Source organism: Desmodus rotundus, chromosome X (genome assembly GCF_022682495.2).
Source record: "Desmodus rotundus isolate HL8 chromosome X, HLdesRot8A.1, whole genome shotgun sequence".
Lineage (NCBI taxonomy): Eukaryota > Metazoa > Chordata > Mammalia > Chiroptera > Phyllostomidae > Desmodus > Desmodus rotundus.
In genome coordinates this window covers 41026381-41045838 of record NC_071400.1, presented here as the reverse complement: position 1 = coordinate 41045838, position 19458 = coordinate 41026381, and the positions used below count along the sequence as shown (strand labels likewise).

Sequence of the window (19458 nt, the reverse complement as noted above, 5' to 3'; positions counted from 1 at the left end):
AACTCTTGGACCACCGTGGGGACCGCAAAATGGCAACATGGGTAACCCTTTCGAATGAGAGAAAAAGCAGTGTGACAGAAAAAATGACTCTGGACGCAGAGCAGTGGATTGTTTCCTAGGGTTAGAGATCTAGGTCTGCTCGCCAAATGGTGAGGCCTCCGTGGCAGCCCCCGCCCGACTTCCTCCCCTCCCTCACTCGCGAACAGTAAAAGAAAACCTTGGGGGCTATCCCACGACGTCCGGGGTGGTCTGGCTTCGGATCGCCTCTCCCCTCCCAGCCCGCAGTCCCCACAGCCCCTCCCCCACCGGCGTCCCAGATGGACGGCGGGTGGGATGGGGGAGGGGGAGGCGGGCAGAGGGAGATGTCTGGCGATTCACACGCACCAAGGGGCGGTTTGTATCCATCCGCTGCTGCCTCCCCCGCAGCTGCTTCTGACCTCCCCAACCCGCACCCCGGCCCCGGCCCGCCGGTCCCATAGGTTGTAGTGCCCGGACTGTGAGGGTGACCGCCAGGTAGGGGGGTGCGTAAATCCACAAAGGCAGGCGGGGGTTCCGCCCGCCCCCGGCCTTGTTCCCGGCCCCGCCCCCTCCCAGTCGGAACTACAGTGGACTGGGAGGGGGCGTCGAACCGTTCGTGCCATATCCCTCCGCCCCTCTTCCCGACACCCTCGCTGCCAGGGGTTTGTGCCGCATCCTGCGCAACCTTTTCCCGTTTTGGTGCAGCGGCCAGCGGGAGAGGTGGGTGGGGAGGTTGGACGCCTCTTCGCCGTTCGGAGCGCACTGAGGGCAGCGGGAAGCTGAGTGAGGAGCTCCGAGAGGAGGGGAGACGACCACCCGGGCCGTGAGCCCGTAAAGGCAAGTGGGGGTGTGGTGGGGGCGGAGGGTGGTGCCCCACTCTCCACCAGCCTCCAGCCCACGTCCAGGCCCTGACAGCCCGGCGAGGAGGAGGCGACCCGGCCGGTCGGAGCTGGTTCGTTAGAGGTGCGCAGCGCTGCGGGAGCCCGGGGGGGGGGGGGGGGAGGAGGAGGCGGCGGCTGGCGGGCGCCGGGCTCAGGGCGCTGGGGTGGCCAGACAGGCTCCCCATGGTCCCGCGGAAGCGAATCACGCCGGCTGCTCCCCAACCATCTTTCCCGGCGCCCGCACCCCGCCTTCGACGGTGTCTGTACTGGGAGAGGGCTGTGGGGGTGGGAGGCTGCTGCGGGAGAAATGGCGGAGCGGGAGCTGGGCTGGAGGGGGGGGGGGGTGGCGTTGGCTACTCAGGCCTGTGATTCTGGAAAGGGGGCCTGTTGGGCCCCGCGTCCTGGGTGCTCTCCCTTCCCACAGGCACCTCGTTGATGCCCAAGTCTCCTGTCTGCGCAGTAGGTCTGGCGATTTCGGGCGGCAGGCTGCATCTGTAGAGGAGCGGCTGGAGAAAAAGTTGGAGCACGAAAATAGCGTGGATTTCTGGAGGTGTGTGCGGATGGGGGTTGGTGGGCAACAACAATTGACTGGAGACCCCAATAGGGGGGTGACTGAGACCATAACAGGTCAACCATCCAGGAATCTTAAAATTTCCCTGTCTACCAGCTTCTAGACAATTCCCTTGACTTCCTGCCTTATCTTCCTACCTGTTTGATTTCAACGCAGGGGACTGAATATGGAGATTAAGAAGACACCAAAATGAAACGTTTACCTGCTTCTTAATACTGCAGTTTTATTACCTTCCATGTTTATGTTTTGCATTCAATTAAATGCAACCAGATGACAGGGTGAGGAGTCCATGGAAATAAATAGTGTGCTATTAATCAGTCTTTCTCATTCAGGATCTGTTTACTCAACATCCCAGCCCACTTTAATAAGTTGAGGTAATGGCGGTTCAGAATAGAGGGCACAGTTTTCTGTAGAGTCCATTTTGAAATCATGAAGTGAGTCTGCTTGTTTAATTTCTAATTCAGGAAACAAACTCCGTCTCCAACTACCCCTCACAGCCTGTCTCATTTTGGTGTAGTGACAGTCTCACAAAAGATTTTGTAGAGTTTTTGAGAGCCTGAGGAACCGTGGGAGTCCAGAGACATTTATCTGTTTATTTCCTGATTCTTGAAAAGGAGGTGTTAGGAACACTGGGTATCTATTCACTAACCTGAAATTTTTGTATCATTGTCAACATATTTTCTTGGTGTTTTGCTGAATACTCCCCCCTCCTCCCCCATTTCTGTGTGGTGTGACTGTTTTCCAGCTACAGGACTGATCTCTGGAGGGAAGGATAGCATCTCCTGAGATCTGCTGTGTGGGCTGGCCACCATTGGTGGTGAATAAGGGAGGGCCTATGTATACAATGGAGAAGGAGAAAGGGCAGCAGCATGCAAAGATTCTATTGAAATAACAGTCCCCATTATTTTTCTGCCTACTTTCTAAATACAGTTGCCTATTTTCCACTACCCACTCTTGCACGTCATATTTTTGCTCAAGGAAAGAAGTGTGGCTTCTGCGTGGAAAATGACTGACTTTAGAGTTGGGGGCTGTAATTAGACAAGCTGCAGGTCTTAGAGGAATGGATGGGGAATCATTTGACAGGGACAGATAGGTGGGAGACATTTAACATGACCTTGAATATAAAAAAGCACATGTTGTTATGCTTGTCGTGGGTGTTGGCCCATTTCAATCTCTTCTCTCTGCCTGTTTGTCTATCTGTACATTTGTTTCTTTATAGGTTCCTATAGAAATCTGGAGGTAGCTTTTGACTTTCAGTTTCATTAAGAGGACCGAAACTGTTTATCTGGATCCAAGGTGAGTATGAGCGTGAGAACCCCTATTGACTAGATATGGGAATTGGCTGTTGGCAAGTGGATGAGACCAGATTACATCTTGGATTCATTGACTTCCATCACTCTAGATAGCTCTGCCCTCATATTTTTGTATAGGAAATGGGGATGGGGTGAGCCAAGATTGTGCCTATAGGGTTATGGGTAGACACCCAGGAAATGGGAAAGGAAGCCATGAGGGAGGACCAAGGAGGTGAGAAACATATGGTTGACCCTTGAGCAAACATGAGTTTCCACTGTGTGGGTCCACTTATATGTGGATTTTTTCCAACTAGCCACAGTTCAGTTGACTCACACAGTTCTACTGACTGCAGTTCAAGCTTGCATTGTACTAGATTCAACTTTTTGGTTAGGGATCCATATGTGCGCAGAGCCTATTTTAGTTATACGTGGATTTTCAACTGTGGAGGAGGTCATTGCCTGTAACCTCCACATTGTTCAAGAGTCAACTGTATAACCAAAGCCCCAGATTTGGAAATGTAGGTATTGGGTTTAAAAACCGAAGTGCATGTCTGTCCACCAAAACTCTTAATTTCCATTCCCTCCTGTGTTTTTGTCCATAGGTCTGCCTGTGATTTCAGCTGTAGGGCTTATTAACACTGGAAGCAAGAAAGGAAGGAAGGAGATCAGTGCAGGTTGGTATGAGGCCCACCTGGATAGATCTATAGAGTATAGTGGTGTATACCAAAGGCAGTGGATCCTCTATCCTCTCTTACTTTCAGCAAGCTTTCCTGTCATCCCTGCTCCTATTTAATGCAGAGAAGAGTGTGGTAGTGCCCAGGCAGGACATTGTTGGGCATTAGTGGGAGGGTGGAAGGGATAAAATGAGGTAAGAGTCATCTGTAATTCCACTTCCTGTCATACAGTCCATCTCTTTTCTCTCACGTCCTCTGTTGCTATCTACATAGATAAGCACCCTTGGAAGAAGCTCAAAGTCCATTTCTTTCTTCCACCTCAGGTCTATCTCCAGCGGTGGCTGTAGTGGTCTTGGAGTGGCAGAAGATTATCACTTTCAACAGGTCTGCAGTTAGGAACCATCGTCTTCCCTCAGTCTGAGTGCCTCTGCCCCCTGCCTGTATCATTGACAGAGGCTTTGTGTTTGGAACTGGGACTGTGTGACTGCTAAACTGGCAATTGACTCTAACTCTTGCTACACAGTTTATCTCTGACTGAGTGAAAGTGTGTCAAGATACGACCTGGGACACATTGAGAACCAAGGCCCTGACTCTATAGGGTTATTGATATAACTGGGCTTTAACCATGACTAGGAGTAGAAACAAGGCCAAAACTGAGAAAACAACTGGTGCAGAAGCTAAAACAAAGAGGGAGGCTACTGGCAGAGTCAGACCTGTAGCCAAGACCCAGGCTAAAGCAGTAGCCGGTCCAGGGTTGCCGGCAAATGCAGTGGCAGAGATGAAGACAGTGTCTAAGAACAAGATTGCGACTGAGATGAAAGAAGGAGCCCTGGCAAATTTCAGTCCCAAAGTTGAAGATGAGGCCACTCGAGTATCTCAGTGTTGTGTGGCTGGGGCTAGTGCCAACTCCAGGTCTACATGTAAAGATAAGGCTGGTAGTGATGCCTGGTTCTGGGCTGGGGAAGAGGCTAGTGTTGGTCCCTGGTTCTGGAATGAAGAAGAGACTGGTAATCATTCCAGTGCCAAGGATGAAGGTAAAGTTGCTGTTGCTGGTCCATCTTGTACTGAGAAGTTAGAGCCTGTAGATGGGGCTACCTGTAAGGCTACGCCAGGGGCTGAAGAGGAGGAAGAGAACGTTATTGGGAACTGGTTTTGGGATGGAGATGAAACTAGTTTTGACCCTAATCCTAAACCTGTGAGCAGGATAGTTAGGCCCCAGCCTGTGATTGAAATTAATGAAGAAAATAGGCCCAAGGACTGGTCTGAGGTAACTGTCTGGCCCAAAGCCCCTGCTGTAACTCCAGCAGTGTTAGGATTTAGATCCCAAGTCCCATCTGAGACAAGGCCTCCTTCGTATATTGTCCTGGCCTCAGCTGAGGAAAATACTCAATCTTTGCCTGGACCAACAGAGTGTCTTTCTAAGAACACACCCTCGTGCTTACAGTCTGTCCAGGAGTACCCGTTTGGTTCCGATCCTTGCGTTCAGACCATAGAGGAGATTAGACGCCAAATCAGGATCAGAGAGATGAATGGGATTAAGCCATTTGCTTGCCCTTGCAAAATAGAATGCTACATGAATTCTGAGGAATTTGAAAAACTTGTTACCTTACTTAAGTCAACTACTGATCCTCTCATTCATAAAATAGCTCAAATTGCAATGGGGATTATTAATGTTCATCCATCTGTCCAAGAGTTTATTAATGAGGTAGGTGTAGTGACGCTTATTGAAAGTTTGCTCAGTTTTCCTTCCTCTGACGTGAAAAAAACAGCTGTAATTACACTGAATCCCCCTTCTGGGAATGAAAGACACCGCAAGACTGAATTACATGTTAAACACATGTGTAAGGAAACCATGTCTTTTCCCCTGAACTCACCCGGACAGCAGTCTGGCTTAAAAATACTTGGGCAACTGACTGCAGATTCTAACCATCACCATATTGTGGCCAGTTACTTTTCAGAGCTTTTTAATTTGCTTTCCCAGGGGAATTGTAAAACCAGAAATCTTGTTTTGAAAGTACTTTTGAATATGTCTGAAAACCCAGTTGCAGCCAGAGACATGATCAATACAAAGGCATTAGCAGCATTAAAACTAGTCTTTAACCAGAAAGAAGCGAAAGCCAATCTTGTTAGTGCCGTGGCCATATTTATTAACATAAAGGAGCATTTCAGAAAGGGCTCAATTGTAGTTGTCAATCACTTGAGTTACAGTACACTCATGGCCATTTTCCGCGATGTTAAAGTGATTATTGAAACAATGTAGAATGATCCCAGAAACAAAGACAGAACAATCTCCAAATCTAATTTTCTGTTCTCAAAAAGCCTTGCATAATGCTTTATTTCAGTGTGTACATTATAAATTACATCTTTAACAATATTACCTGTGACAGTCTCTAGGTTTCAGATAGACCATTTGGGGAGTCAAATACTACATCGTGAGCTAAAAATGCCTGTTGATTTTTATCTTGTGTAGATGGGGCACTACTCAACATTTTACTTAAGAAATTAATGAACCTGTTTATCCTGAGTAAGCTAACTTGTTCATTTATATCTGCTTAGATCCATTTGTGGCTTCAAATTGCAAAAAAAAAAAAAAAAACAAACAAAAACCTTACAATCTAGTTGCAGAAGTAAGGCATATATACACAAAAAGATAACTAACTGATTATACATATATTCACACTGTCACACATTGCAAAATGTATACTCTCAATATGTAAAGAAGGTAGGGGTTTCTATAAGCTGTTTAATGTAAGAAGAATTGCTATTCTCTCTCACTCTGCCTGCAGCGTATAACTTACTCTTCAACACAAATGGCCCTGACTCCTGGATGAAATGTAATACTCTTTTTCAGATGTTGCTACTACATTTATAACTCATTGTTAGGCTATTTAATTTGTCAAAGTCATCTCACGGAAGAGAAAGGAGGTAGGTGTAGGGAGGAAGCATTTCCTGAGTGCCTGCTCTTATGTCAGATACTGCGTTGGCACTATGCTTCACAGGTTCCTATTGCTGTCTCCCCACAGTGCTCCTGTGAGCTAGGTGGTGATACACACACACCCCGTCATATTGGATCACCTCCAGTATGAATAAATACTTCTGGCAGGTTAAATACTTCTGGATTATTGGATGTGTTCTCCAAGGCTCATTGTAGGAATTACAATCCCTGGTCTCAGCTGAAGAGAATGTCTCAGTTTGTGAAAATAATGGGTTATATGCTTTGAAATTTCTAAACAGTTTAGAAACTAACACAAGATCATACTGTAAATACTGTGTGTAACTTGCTTACCCCTGCCACGGTCTGTATATTGTGAACATCTTTCCATGTCAATAAAGATGCTTCTGCAACGTATTTTTGAATCACTCAGTGTTTTTTGTGTGTGTCCACAGTTGATGCATAGTGTCTAATCTTTCATTGCATATCCTAAACCATGTGCACAAATTCTTTTGCAAAAATAGGGCTATAGTGATCTGCAACTTGCTTTTTATCTTTCCAATTAAATTTTCAATTTAGTATTATACAGATCTGCCACATGCTTTTCATTTAATAGCTTCATTGAGCTATAATTGATACACATTAAACTACATATTCAAAATATACAACTTGATGTTTTGATACATGTATATACATGTGAAGTTACCACAGTCAAGACAGTGAGCGTATCTTAACACCCCCAAACGTTTCTTGTAATCCCTCTCCCACCCCTCCCTGTGTCTCTACCTTACACAACTAATCTGCTTTATGACAACATAGAATCATTCTCATTTTTTGTAATTTTATATAAATGGGATCACTGTATTCTTTTGGTGGGTCTGTTTTCTGTCACTATAATTTAAAATCCGTACATATTATACATATCAATAAAGCATTGCTTTTTATTACCAAGTAATATTCCACTATATGACTAAACCACAGTTTCTTACCTGTTCACCTGTTAGACGTTTGGACTGTTTCCAGATTGGGGCTATTACAAACAGCTGCTGTCAGCATTTGTGTACAACTGTTTCTATGGACATACACTTTGCTTTTATTTTGGGATAACCGGATCATGTTTATGTAACTTAGATTTTACAAAGTGTGACATTTTACATTCATGAGCAGTGTATGAGATTGCTAATTACTCCACATCCTTGCTAACACTTGGTGTGGCCAGTCTTGGATTTTAACCATATCTCATTCTAATTTGACTAATGATAATGGACATCTTTTCATATGCACATTTGCCATCCATATATCTTGTATGATGTATGTGTAAGTCTTTTGCCTTTTTAAAAAATTGGATTGTTGATTATGTTCCAGTTACAGGTGAGATCATATGATATTTGTCCCTCACCATCTGGCTTATTTCACTTAGCATAATGCTCTCCAGTTCAATCCATGCTGTTGCAAAGGGTATAAGCTCCTTTCTTTCCGCTGCATAGAATTCCATTGTGTAAATATACCATAGTTTTTTGATCCACTCATTTGCTGATGGGCACTTAGGTTGCTTCCAGTACTTGGCTAGAAGAAAAAAGCAAACAAAATATAACCAGAGACTTTGAAGTTAAGAACAATCTAACAATAGCCAGGGGGGAGTGAGGAGGGGGCAGTGGGGAGAGGGGAATTACAGGAACTACTATAAAGGACACATGGACAAAATCAAGGGGGAGGGTGGAGGTGGGGGAGGGAGGTGGGTTTGGCTGGAGTGGGGTAGAGAGATGGGGAGAAAAGGCAGACAACTGTAATTGAATAACATTTTTTAAAAATTGGATTGTCCATTTTTTTTTGATTTTTAAAAAAGGTTTTATTTTTAGAGAAAGGGGAAGGGAAGGCGAAAGAGGGAAACATCAATGTGTGGTTACCTCTCCCACACTCCCTACTGGGGACCTGGCCCAGAACCCAGGCATGTGCTCTGACTGGGAATTGAACCAGCAACTCTTTGATTCACAGACCAGCACTCAATCCACTGAGCCACACCAACCAGGGCTTATTGATTTTTTAAAGAGTTCTTTATATATGCTGGATACAAGTCAATTATCAAATATATCTTTTACAAATATTTTTTCAACATCTGGATTTTCTTTATTCTCATAAAATATATTTTGAAGAGCAGAAGTTTTTAATCTTGATGAAGAACAATTCTTTTTACTAGCTGTGTTTTTAGTGTTACATTTAAGAAATTGTTGCCTAAACAAGGTTACAAAAATTTTATCCTATATTCTTAAAAGTTTTACAGTTTTAGGATTCACATGTTAGTTTATGATCCACTTTGAGTTGTATGTGATGTAAATCATAGGTTGAAGTTCATTTTTTGGCGTAGTGATAACTAATTGTTGCAGCATCACTTGCTTAAAAGACTTCTTTCTCCACTGAGCTGCTTTGCATATCTGTCAAAACTCAATTGTCCCTGTATGTGTGGGTCTGTTTCTGAACTTGTTATTCTGTTACATTGATCTAGTTGTGTGTCTTGATTATGATGCCAGACTCTCTTCATTACTGTACCTTTATTATGTCTTGAAATCAGGCAGTTTGAGTGCTCTGACTTCACTATTTTTAAAGTTTGTTTTATTCTATTATAGTTGTCCCAATTCTTCCCCATTGCTCTCCCCTGTCCCGCCCAAGCCCCTGCTCACACAGTCAATCCCCACCCTGTTGCCAATGTCCATGGGTCATTTATACTTGTTCTTTAAGTAGAGCCTATCCCTTCTTTCCTCACTTATCCTGCTCCCCCTGCCTCTCTGATCCCTATCAGTTTGTTCCTTGTTTCATGCCTCTGGTTCTGTTTTGCTCCTTAGTTGTTTTTTTTGGTTGTTAGGTTCCTGTTAGAAGTGAGATCACAACGGTATTTATCTTTCGCCACCCGGTTTATTTCAATTAGCATAATACTGTCTAGTTTCATCCATACTGTGGCTAATGGTGGGAGTTCCTTCATTTTTTCCTGCTGCATAGTATTCCATTGTGTAAATGTGCCAATTTTTGATCCACTCATTTACTGATGGACTCATAGGTTGCTTCCAGCACTTGGTTATTATAAATAATGTTGCTCTGAGGATAGGAGTGCATAGGTTCTTTTGAATTGGTGTTTCAGGATGCTTAGGGTACAATCCCAGTAGTGGAATATCTGGGTCAGAAGACAGTTCCATTTTTAGTTTTTTGAGGAAATTCCATACTGTTCTCCACAGCGGCTGCACCAGTCTGCATTCCCACCAACAGGGCACTAGAGTTTCCTTTTCTCCACAGCCTCACCAGCACTTGTTGTTTGTTGATTTATTAATGATCGCCATTCTGACAGGTGTGAGATGATATCTCGTTGTGGTTTTAATTTGCATCTCTCTGATGCTGATGGGTAGCGATGAGCATTTTTTCATTTGTCTATGAGCCATCTGTATGAACTCCTTGGAGAAGTGTCTGTTCAGGGCCTTCACCCATTTATTAATTGGATTGTTTGTCTTTATAGTGTTGAGTTCTGTGAGTTCTTTATATATTTTAGAGATCAAACCCTTGTCTGAGGTATCATTGACAAATATGTTTTCCCATATGGTTGGTTCCTTTTTCACTTTGATAATGTTTTCTTTAGCTGTACAGAAGCTTTTTAATTTGATACAGTCCCATTTTTTTAATTTTTTCCTTTATTTCCCTTTATTTCAGTGCAAATGTTGCTGTGTGGGATACCTTAAATTTTACTAACTATGTTTTCCTCTAGGGCTCTTATAGTGTGGCTTATGTTTAAGTCTTTTATCCATTTTGAGTTTATTCTGGTGTATGGTGTAAGTGGCTGGTTTAGTTCATTTTTTTACATGTACCATTGCAAACCTCCTAGCACCTTTTGTTGAAGAGGCTATTTTTACTCCATTTTATGCTTCTGTCTCCTTTGCCAAATGTTAATTGACCATAGAGATATGGGTTTATTCCTGGGCTCTTTTCTGTTCCATTAATCTATGTGTCTGTTCTTGTGCCACTATCAGACTTGATTACAGTGACCCCATAATATAATTTGATATCAGGTATTGTGATTCTTCCTACTTTGTTCTTTCTCAAGATTGCTGTGGCTATTTAGGGTCATTTTTGGTTCCACATAAATTTTTGAAATATTTGTTCTAAGTCTGTGAAATGCATCATTGGTATTTCAACAGGGATGGTGTTGAATCTATAGATTGCTTTGGGTAGAATGGCCATTTTGATGATGTTAATTCTTCCAATCCCTGAGCATGGTACATGCTTCCATTTGTTTGTGTCTTCCTTAATTTCTTTCTTCAGTGTTGTGTAGTTTTCTGAGTACAGGTCTTTTACCTCCTTGGTTAGGTTTATTCCTAGGTACTTTATTTTTCTTGTTGCTATATCAAATGGGATTTTTTTTCCTGATTTCTGTTTCTGCAGTTTCATTGTTGGTATACAGGAATGCCTTTGATTTCTGAGTATTGACGTTGTATCCAGCTTTTTTTGCCAAATTCATTTATTAGGTCGAGTAGTTTCTTGGCAGAGTCTATAGGATTTTCCATGTACACTATCATGTCATCTGCAAACAGTGACAGTTTCATTTCCTCCTTTCCAATTTGGATGCCTTTTATTGCTTTTTCTTGTCTGATTGTTGTGGCTAGGACTTCCAGTACTATGTTGAATAAGAGTGGTGAAAGCAATGTCCTTGTCTTGTTCCTGATCTTAGTGGGAAAGTTTTTAGTTTTTGCCCATTGAGTATGATGTTGGCTATAGGTTCTCGTATATGACCTTTATTATGTTGAGGTATGCTCCTTCTATTCCCAGTTTGCTGAGAGTTTTTATCATAAACCATTGCTGTACTTTATCAAATGCCTTTTTAGCATCTATTGATATGGTCATGTGTTTTTTGTCTTTCATTTTGTTTATGTGGTGTTACATTTATTGTTATTACATTTACTGATTTATGAATATTATATCATCCTTACATCACTGAATGAATCTCACTTGATCATGGTTTATGATCTTTTTCATGTATTGCTGGATGCTGTTTGCCAATATTTTGTTGAGGATTTTAGCATATATGTTCATCAGCGATATTCACCTGCAGATTTCTTTCTTTGTTGTGTCTTAACCTGGTTTTGGATTTAGGATAATATGGTCCTCATAAAAAGAGGTTAGGAGTCTTCCCACATCTTGAATTTTTTAGAATAGTTTGAGAAGGATAGGAGTCAGCTTTTCCCTAATTTGGTAAAATTCACCTGTGAAGCCATTGGTCCAGGGAGTTTGTGTTTTGGGAGATTTTTTCTTTATTATTATTATTACTGCTTCAATTTCACTAATTGTTATCAATCCATTCAGGCTTTCTGCTTCTTCCTGATTCAGTTTTGTAAGATTACGTCTTTCTAGAAATTTGCCCATTGTGCCCAGGATGTCTTGTAGTTGTTTGTAGTAATTTCTTAACAGTCCTTCATTTTTCTATGGTATCAGTTGTAATCTCTCTTCTATCTTTTCTGATTTTATTTATTTGGGTCCTTTCTGTTTCTTAATGAGTCTGCTTAAAGACTTGCCAATTTTGTTTATCTTTTCAAAGAACCAGCTCCTGGATTGATCCTTTGAATTGTTCTTTTAGTCTCTATGTCATTTAGCTCTGCTCTGATCTTGATTATGTTCTTCCTTCAACTGGTTTTGGGCTTTGTCTGTTGTTGTTCCTCCTGTTCTTGTAGGTGTAGGGTTAGGCTGTTTATTTGAAATGATTCTATCTTTTTTAGGTAGGACTGTATCACTTTGAACTTCCCTCTCAGGACTGCCTTTGCTGTGTCCTATAAGTTTTGGACTGTTGTGAGTTCATTTTCATTTGTTTCCAAAAACATTTTGATTTCTCCCTTGATCTCTTTGATAACCCATTCATTATTTACTATCATATTATTCAGTCTCCATGAATTTGAATATTTTTGAGTATTTTCCTTGAGGTTGGTTTCTAGTTTAAAGCCATTGTAATCCAAGAAGAAGATTGATATGGTTTCAATTTTCTTGAATTTGTTGAGGCTTGTTTTGTGACCTTCCATGTGGTCTATCCTAGAGAATGTTCAACGTGCACTCGAGAAGAATGTGTAGTCTGCTGCTTTGAGATACAATATTCTGCAAATATCAGTTAAACCCATCAATTCAAGTGTGCCCTTTAAGACCTCTTTTGCCTTGTAGATTTTTTTTGTTTTGAAAATCTATCCTCTGATGCCAATGGGTTGTTAACACTCCTTATTATGACTGTGGTACTGCCAATCTCTCCTTTTATATTCACCAAGATTTTCTTTATATATTTAGGTATTCTTATGTTGGGTGCATATTTGTTTACAAGGGTTATATCCTCTTGTGTGATTGATCCCTTTCATATTATGTAACGTCCTTTGTCTTTTGTTAAAGTCCATTTTGTCTGATATAAGTATTGTTACTCTAAGTTTATTTTCGTTTCCATTTTTATGGAATATCTTTTTCCATCCCTTCACCTTCAGTCTGTGTCTGTCTTTTGTTCTGAGGTGAGTCTCTTATAGACAGCATATATATGGGTCATGTTTTCTTATCCATTTAGCTACCCTATGTCTTTTGACTAGAGCATTTATTTAAACCATTTGCACTTGAAGTTATTATTGTTAGGTACTTATTTATTGCCATTTTATTCTTTATACCTGTGCTCCTCTCTCTATTTCTTTTATCCTTTCTTCTTCTTAAAGAAGTTGCCTTAATATTTCTTGCATAGAATACTGGTTTGGTGGTAATATAATCCTTAAGCTTTTTTTTCCTCTAGGAAGGTCTTTATTTCACTTTCAGTTTTAAATCATAGCCTTGCTGGATAAAGTAGTCTTGGTTGTAGGTCCTTGCTTTTCATCACTTTGAATATTTCATGCCAATCCATACTGGCCTGAAGTGTTTCTGTTGAGAAATCAGCTGATAGCCTTATCAGAATTCCCTGTAGATAACTGTCTTTCTCTTTGTGCTCTTAAGATGTCTTTATCTTTAACCTTTGGCATTTTAATTATGATGTTTTGGTGTGAGCGTCTTTGGGTTCATCTTGATTGGGACTGTCTGTACTTCCTGGACTTGTGTGTCTTTTTCTTTCACTAGGTTTGGAAAGTTTTCAGCCATTATTTCTTCAAACAGGTCCTCAGTCCCTTTCTCTCTTCTCTTTCTGGTACCTCTAGCATGTTGTTGTTGCACTTGATGTTGTACCTGCGGTCCCTTAGACTTTCCTCATTTGTTAAAAATTCTTTTTTTTCTTTTTGTTGCTCTGCTTGGGTGTTTTCTGTTTGCTTTTCTAAATTTAAATATTGAAATCTCAATATATGACTTTAAATAATCTCTGCCTTCTTTACTATTATATCTTATATAATATGTTGTGAATAAGGAAATCTAATTTTATTTTTATTTTATTTATTTATTTTTAGACAAGGAGGAAGGGAGGGAGAGAGGGAGAGAAATATCAATGCTTGGTTGCCCCTTGTGCACCCCCTACTGGGGACCTGGCCTGCAATCCAGGCAAGTGCAGGAAATCCAGGACATCTAACTTTATTTTTAATATTTAATAAAAATAACTTTTATTTTCTTTACTTTGGGATTTGAAAATTCTAATTTCATCACAATAAGCACTTATAAATTCTTTGGTCTCTTCCTAGGCTTTTAAAATTTTATATACTTGTGTTGGTGTTAATTATTCTAGCCTGGTAATTATTTTAGTATAGAATATAGCAAGTGTCTCTTTATTATGTTTCTTCTAGATGGTCACCAGAGCTAGGTGGTAGTTTTTCTGTTTCTGATGAATGTAAGGATGGGTGGAATGATTTACTCGAAGTCGTAAAGTGAGAATGTGGTGGATAGAGCCCTGGGACCCAGATTTCTGTCCTCTTACTGTAGTGCTCTGCTTGGCAGAATCATGATTTTGCTTTGTTCTTTTGTGGGATGGTGTATCTCTGTAACTTTAATGATACAACCAACACCATGTTCTCTTGTTTCTCTGCTGCTGGTAGAGAAAATAAGAAAACAGGAAGCAGGAATGTACACACATCACTTACATGAAGATGGGTGATATTTTCATTCCTATATCAATTATATCACCCTAACCATTCTACAACACAAAAATGGTCATTTGTAATATAAACGTGTGCTTATTTTCCTTCCTAACTCTATAAAACCTCTGATGTATTTATTGTTGTTCTTATTTGATAGATGGAGAAACTAAGGCTGAGAAAAGTTGAGAAATCTTTTACAGGTTGTATTGCTAATTAGTGACACAGCCAGTATTCCCATATAGTTAGTCTAATTTTAATGGCTATGCTCTTAACACTCAATTAATCCTCCCTTATACATAGCAGTTTTCTGTGGCCCAGATCCTGACTTGTTTAAACCCTAACCGGTGTGGTTTCTATGCTGTACAATTAACATATAGACACACACACAGCACCCCAGGAGAATGACAACACTGGTAGTGTGCTTATTCTTTTCACACTAGAACTTGATCTGGGAGACATTTTTTTTTTTTTATTTTCACCAAGTACCAGGAGGTTTAGTGATAAGGGTACAAAAACCAGGGTTGATGCGAAGGGCAGGTTTTTTTGATTACTTCTCATATGCAGACACTACACTAAGTACTTTATGTATGGCATTTCATTTTACCATTTTCATTTATATTCCCTAAAGGAAACTATTTCAGAGATAATGTCACTTGTCTGATGCTACACAGTTGTGTCAGCCTAAATGTTACATCATTATTTTCATGACCCTCAAACTTTTTGTGTCACATTTATCATGTTATCTTTCACTGTCCTTTTGTCATTCGTGAGTGATCAGTAGATATCTATTGGTCAATGAGTGGATAAAAATGGGAAAATTCATTTGTTGAGTGCAAAGAATACACTAGAAATTAGGTGCTGCCATTAAAAAAGAAAATAGGCTCAGATTCTTTTCTCCTGATTTTCTCCAAAATAGATACAAAAATCAAAATGGGAGCATTTTTACCAATTATATTCATATTTACTTTCCCTCCCAACTTCAGAACAACCCCTCCATGGGCAGTGACTAAAAATAACCTCAGGCTAAGGGTAAAACAGTGACCAGAGGGGAGGGGGAAGGGTATAATGGGGGGAAGAACAAGAAGGGTCATCAAGGAACATGTATAAAGGACCCATGCACAAAGACAACAGGGGGCAGGGAAGATGTGGGAGGTGGGGTGGGTAGGACAGAGGAGAGTAGTGGGGGGATAATGGGGACAACTGTAATTGAACAATAAAAGAAAAGAAAAAATTAGCTCTTCCTTGAATGAGAATGGTTAGATCAAAATTTTCCTCTCAGACCCTAGTCATATTAAAGTAGGAAAGTCACAGAAAGAATGCATTAGGATACTGGTGATTTTTCCTAGTAAAGAGGGACTCTTATTTAGATGACGTTCATATTCTACCTGCATCAATTAATGAACTTCAATAAATATTAATAATAAGAGTTAATTTTGACCTTGCACTCAACAGAGACCACTTCTTTCTATTAATATTTCAGAGTAAGCAATAGAATGAAATTTTCCTCTTGTTAAACTTTTTCAGTCACATTAAAATAATTCCTTGGCCTTTACAGAGTTCCTTCCTTCCTTCCTTCCTACCCTGCTGAAAGCCAAAAGTGCTTGCCCACCTGGGATCTTGTAGGTCTGTAGGGCAGTTGGGAAGTCTCCCCAGTTTCATCCTGGTGAGCAGTTTGGGCCTGTAGAAGGAAAATAACTCACCCAATGCCTTATCATTGGCAATTCCTCTGACCAGAGGACCCAGGAAACTCCTGACCTTTACCCCAGCATGTTGCCTAGATAATTTTGTCATTGTACTTCTTTAATATATTGCCTTCTGGGGCTCCAAGAATATCACAGACACCTAGTTTATGTGCATACTATAATTGGCAGGGGCTCAGACACTGGATTCTATATAGACCTCCTGAGACTCATTAATCCCTGCACATTAATATTATGGATCTAGTCTAGGATCTTGTTTTTCTAGGGCTTAAAGGACAACAAAGCTACCTAGCTCATATGTGACATCAAATATAGCTGTGGTTTTCAAACTTTTTGTTTCAAGAAACTTTTGTACTTTTAAAATTATTGAGGACACCAAAAGCTTTAGTTTTTATGTGGGGTGTATTGATTGATATTTACCATGTTATTAAGTAAAACTGAGAAAAATTAAATATTTATTTATTTATTTATTAAGGTACAGAATACTAAAAGATCTTTTTATTTATTATTGTTCAAGTACAGTTGTTTCCATTTTACCCCTATCACTCTCCCCCGTCTCATCCACCCGCACCTCCCAACCTCAATCCTTCCACCCTTTGGCTTTGTCCATGGGTCCTTTTCACATGTTCCTTGATGACCCTTCCCCTTCTTTCCCCTGTTATCCCCTCCCCCTGCCCCTCTGGTTACTGTAAGTTTGTTCTTTATTTCAGTCTCTGGTTGTATTTTGTTTCCCTGTTTTCTTGATTAGGTTCCACTTATAGGTGACATCATATGGTACTTTTCCCTCACTGCCTGGCTTATTTCACTTAGCATAAAGTTCTCCATTTCCACCTACCGCAAAGGGTAGGAGATCCTTCTTCCTTTTTATTTTTAAAAGATTTTATTTATTTATTTTTTGACAGAGGGGAAGGGAAAAAGAGAGGGAAAGAAACGTCAATGTGTGGTTGCCTCTCACACACCTACTACTGGGGACCTGACTTGCAACCCAGACATGTTCCCTGACCGGGAATCAAACTGGCATCCCTTTGGTTTGCAGACCAGCGCTCAATACACTAAGCTATACCAGCCAAGGCTCATCCTTTCTGCTGAGTAGTATTGTATTCTGGAAATGTACCATAGTTTTTTGACCGACTGATACTGATGGGCACTTAGGCTGTTTCTAGCACTTGGCTATTATAAATTGTGCTGCTATGAAGATTGGGGTACATAGGTTCTTCTGAATTGGTGTTTAAGGATTCTTAGGGCATAATTCAAGCAGTAGAATTGCCAGGACAAAAGAGAGTTCCATTTTTAGTTTTTTGAGGAAATTCCATACCGTTATCTACAGTAGCTGTACCAACTGCATTCCCACCAACAGTGTGTACTAAGGTTCCCTTTTATCCATAACCTCACCAGCACTTGTTGTTTGTTGATTAGTTTATGATGTCCATTCTGACCAGTGAGAAGTGGTATCTCATCGTGGTTTTAATTTGCATCTCTCTGATGGCTCGTGATACTGAGCATCCTTTCATGTCTCTGGGCCCTGTGTATGTCCTCCTTGGAGAAGTGTCTATTTAGGTCCTTGCCCATTTTTTAATTGGATTGTTTGTCTTCCTGCAGTGGAGTTGTGTGAGTTCATTATGTATTTTGGAAATCAAACCTTTGTCTGAGGTATCATTGGCAAATATATTTTCCCATATACTTGGTTCCCTTTTCATTTTGCTGATGTTTTCTTTAGCTATGCAGAAGGTTTTTATTTTGATGAAGTCCCATTTGTTTATTCTTTCCTTTATGTCCCTTGCTCTAGGGGACATATAGGTGAAAATATTGCTGCGTGGAATATCTAAGATTTTCCTGCCTGTGTTCTCCTCTAGGACTTGAAGGTATCATGACTTATATTGAAGTCCTTTTCCCATCTTGAGTTCATTATGTGTATGGGTTAAGTTGGTGGTTGATTTTAATTTTTTTGCATATACCTGTCCAGATTGCCCAACACCACTTGTTGAAGAGGTTATTTTTACTCCATTTTATGCTTCTGTCCCCTTTGTTGAGTATTAATTCACCATAGAGACAGGGGTTCATTTCTGGGCTCTCTATTCTGTTCCATTCATCTGTGTCTGTTCTTATGCCAGTACCAGGCTGTTTTGATTACAGTGGCCTTGTAATGTAGTTTTATATCAGGTATTGTGATCCTTTGTACTTTGTTCTTCTTTGTCAATAGTGCTGCAGCTATTTGGGCTCATTTATAAATTTTTGAAATGTTTGTTCTATATCTGTGAAATACATCATTGGTATTTTAATAGGGATTGCGTTGAATCTATAAATTGCTTTGGGTAATATGGCCATTTTGATGATGTTAATTCTTCCAATCCAATAGCATGGTATATGTTTCCATTTATTTTTGTCTTTCTTAATTTCTTTCTTCAGTGTGGTGTAGTTTCCTGAGAACAGGTCTTTTATCTCCTTGGTTAGGTTTATTCCTAGGTACTTTATTTTTCTTGTTGCTATATCAAATGGGATTTTTTCTGACTTCTGTGTCTGGTATTTCATTGTTGGTATACAAAAATGCCTTCAATTTCTGTATATTGACTTTGTATCCTGCTGGTTTGCCAAATTCATTTATTAGGTCGGGTAGTTTTTTGGTGGAGTCTGTAGGGTTTTCTATGTACACTATCATGTCATCTGGAAACAGTCACAGTTTTACTTCCTCCTTTCCTATTTGGATGCCATTTATTTCTTTTTCTTGTCTGATCACTGTGGCTAGAATTTCCAATACTATGTTGAATAGAAGTGGTGAAAGTGGATGCCCTTGTCTTGTTCCTGATCTTAGTGGTAAAGCTTTTAGTTTTTTCCACTAAGTGAAGCCTAGGTTGGGAGAGGGGGAACAACAAAACAAAAACAGGAGAGAGAAAACTATGAAATAAAATTCCTCACTCAACTGATGAGGGGCAGTGTGAAGGAGAGTATTCTCCCATAGAATACAGGAGAATATTCTATGGAGTTTTAAGTACAAACAAGTAGTGAACAAACAGGAGTTCCTTTGGGGAAGTATAGCAGTAACCATGATATTTCACCCAACTAGACAGTCTGTAAAAGGTATAAAAGAAATAAGACATTTACTTGAAAGGAAAAAGAATGTGAGCTGACTTAAGAAATAAGGGTGCTTGTGAGAGGTTAAATGGAGGAGAAATAGTGAGAGTAAGGGATAGAAACTTGGTGTAGTGTGAGGGAAAATAAAGTTTACCACAACAGTAATAAAGCTTAGGAAATGGCAAAATGGATTAAGATCAGGGAAGGGTGTTATGTGGGATTTGGAATAACAAGAGTATGAAAAGAAATATATAATCTGAATAAAAAGAATAAAAAGTA

At 40.3% G+C, this 19458-nt stretch overlaps 1 protein-coding gene across 4 annotated transcripts; it reads left to right on the top strand.

Annotated features, from left to right (window-relative positions):
• The first annotated feature begins 472 nt into the window (after positions 1-472).
• GPRASP3 (G protein-coupled receptor associated sorting protein family member 3) lies at positions 473-6785 on the top strand. Of its 4 annotated transcripts, none has more exons than XM_071220241.1 (5): positions 473-855; positions 1363-1449; positions 2690-2766; positions 3365-3436; positions 3760-6785. In XM_071220241.1, the coding sequence occupies exon 5, from the start codon at positions 4062-4064 to the stop codon at positions 5694-5696; it is 1635 nt and encodes a 544-aa protein (XP_071076342.1). In that variant the 5' UTR covers positions 473-855; positions 1363-1449; positions 2690-2766; positions 3365-3436; positions 3760-4061; the 3' UTR covers positions 5697-6785. The 4 variants fall into 4 exon arrangements, with proteins under 4 accessions (XP_071076342.1, XP_071076341.1, XP_071076343.1 ...); XM_071220240.1 differs by having other exon boundaries at positions 1360-1449; XM_071220242.1 differs by having other exon boundaries at positions 1324-1449.
• The last annotated feature ends 12673 nt before the right edge of the window (positions 6786-19458 follow it).

Bases quoted from the DNA above. Each gene is read 5' to 3' on its own strand.
- GPRASP3 (XM_071220241.1), top strand. From the start codon at position 4,062: ATGACTAGGAGTAGAAACAAGGCCAAAACTGAGAAAACAACTGGTGCA.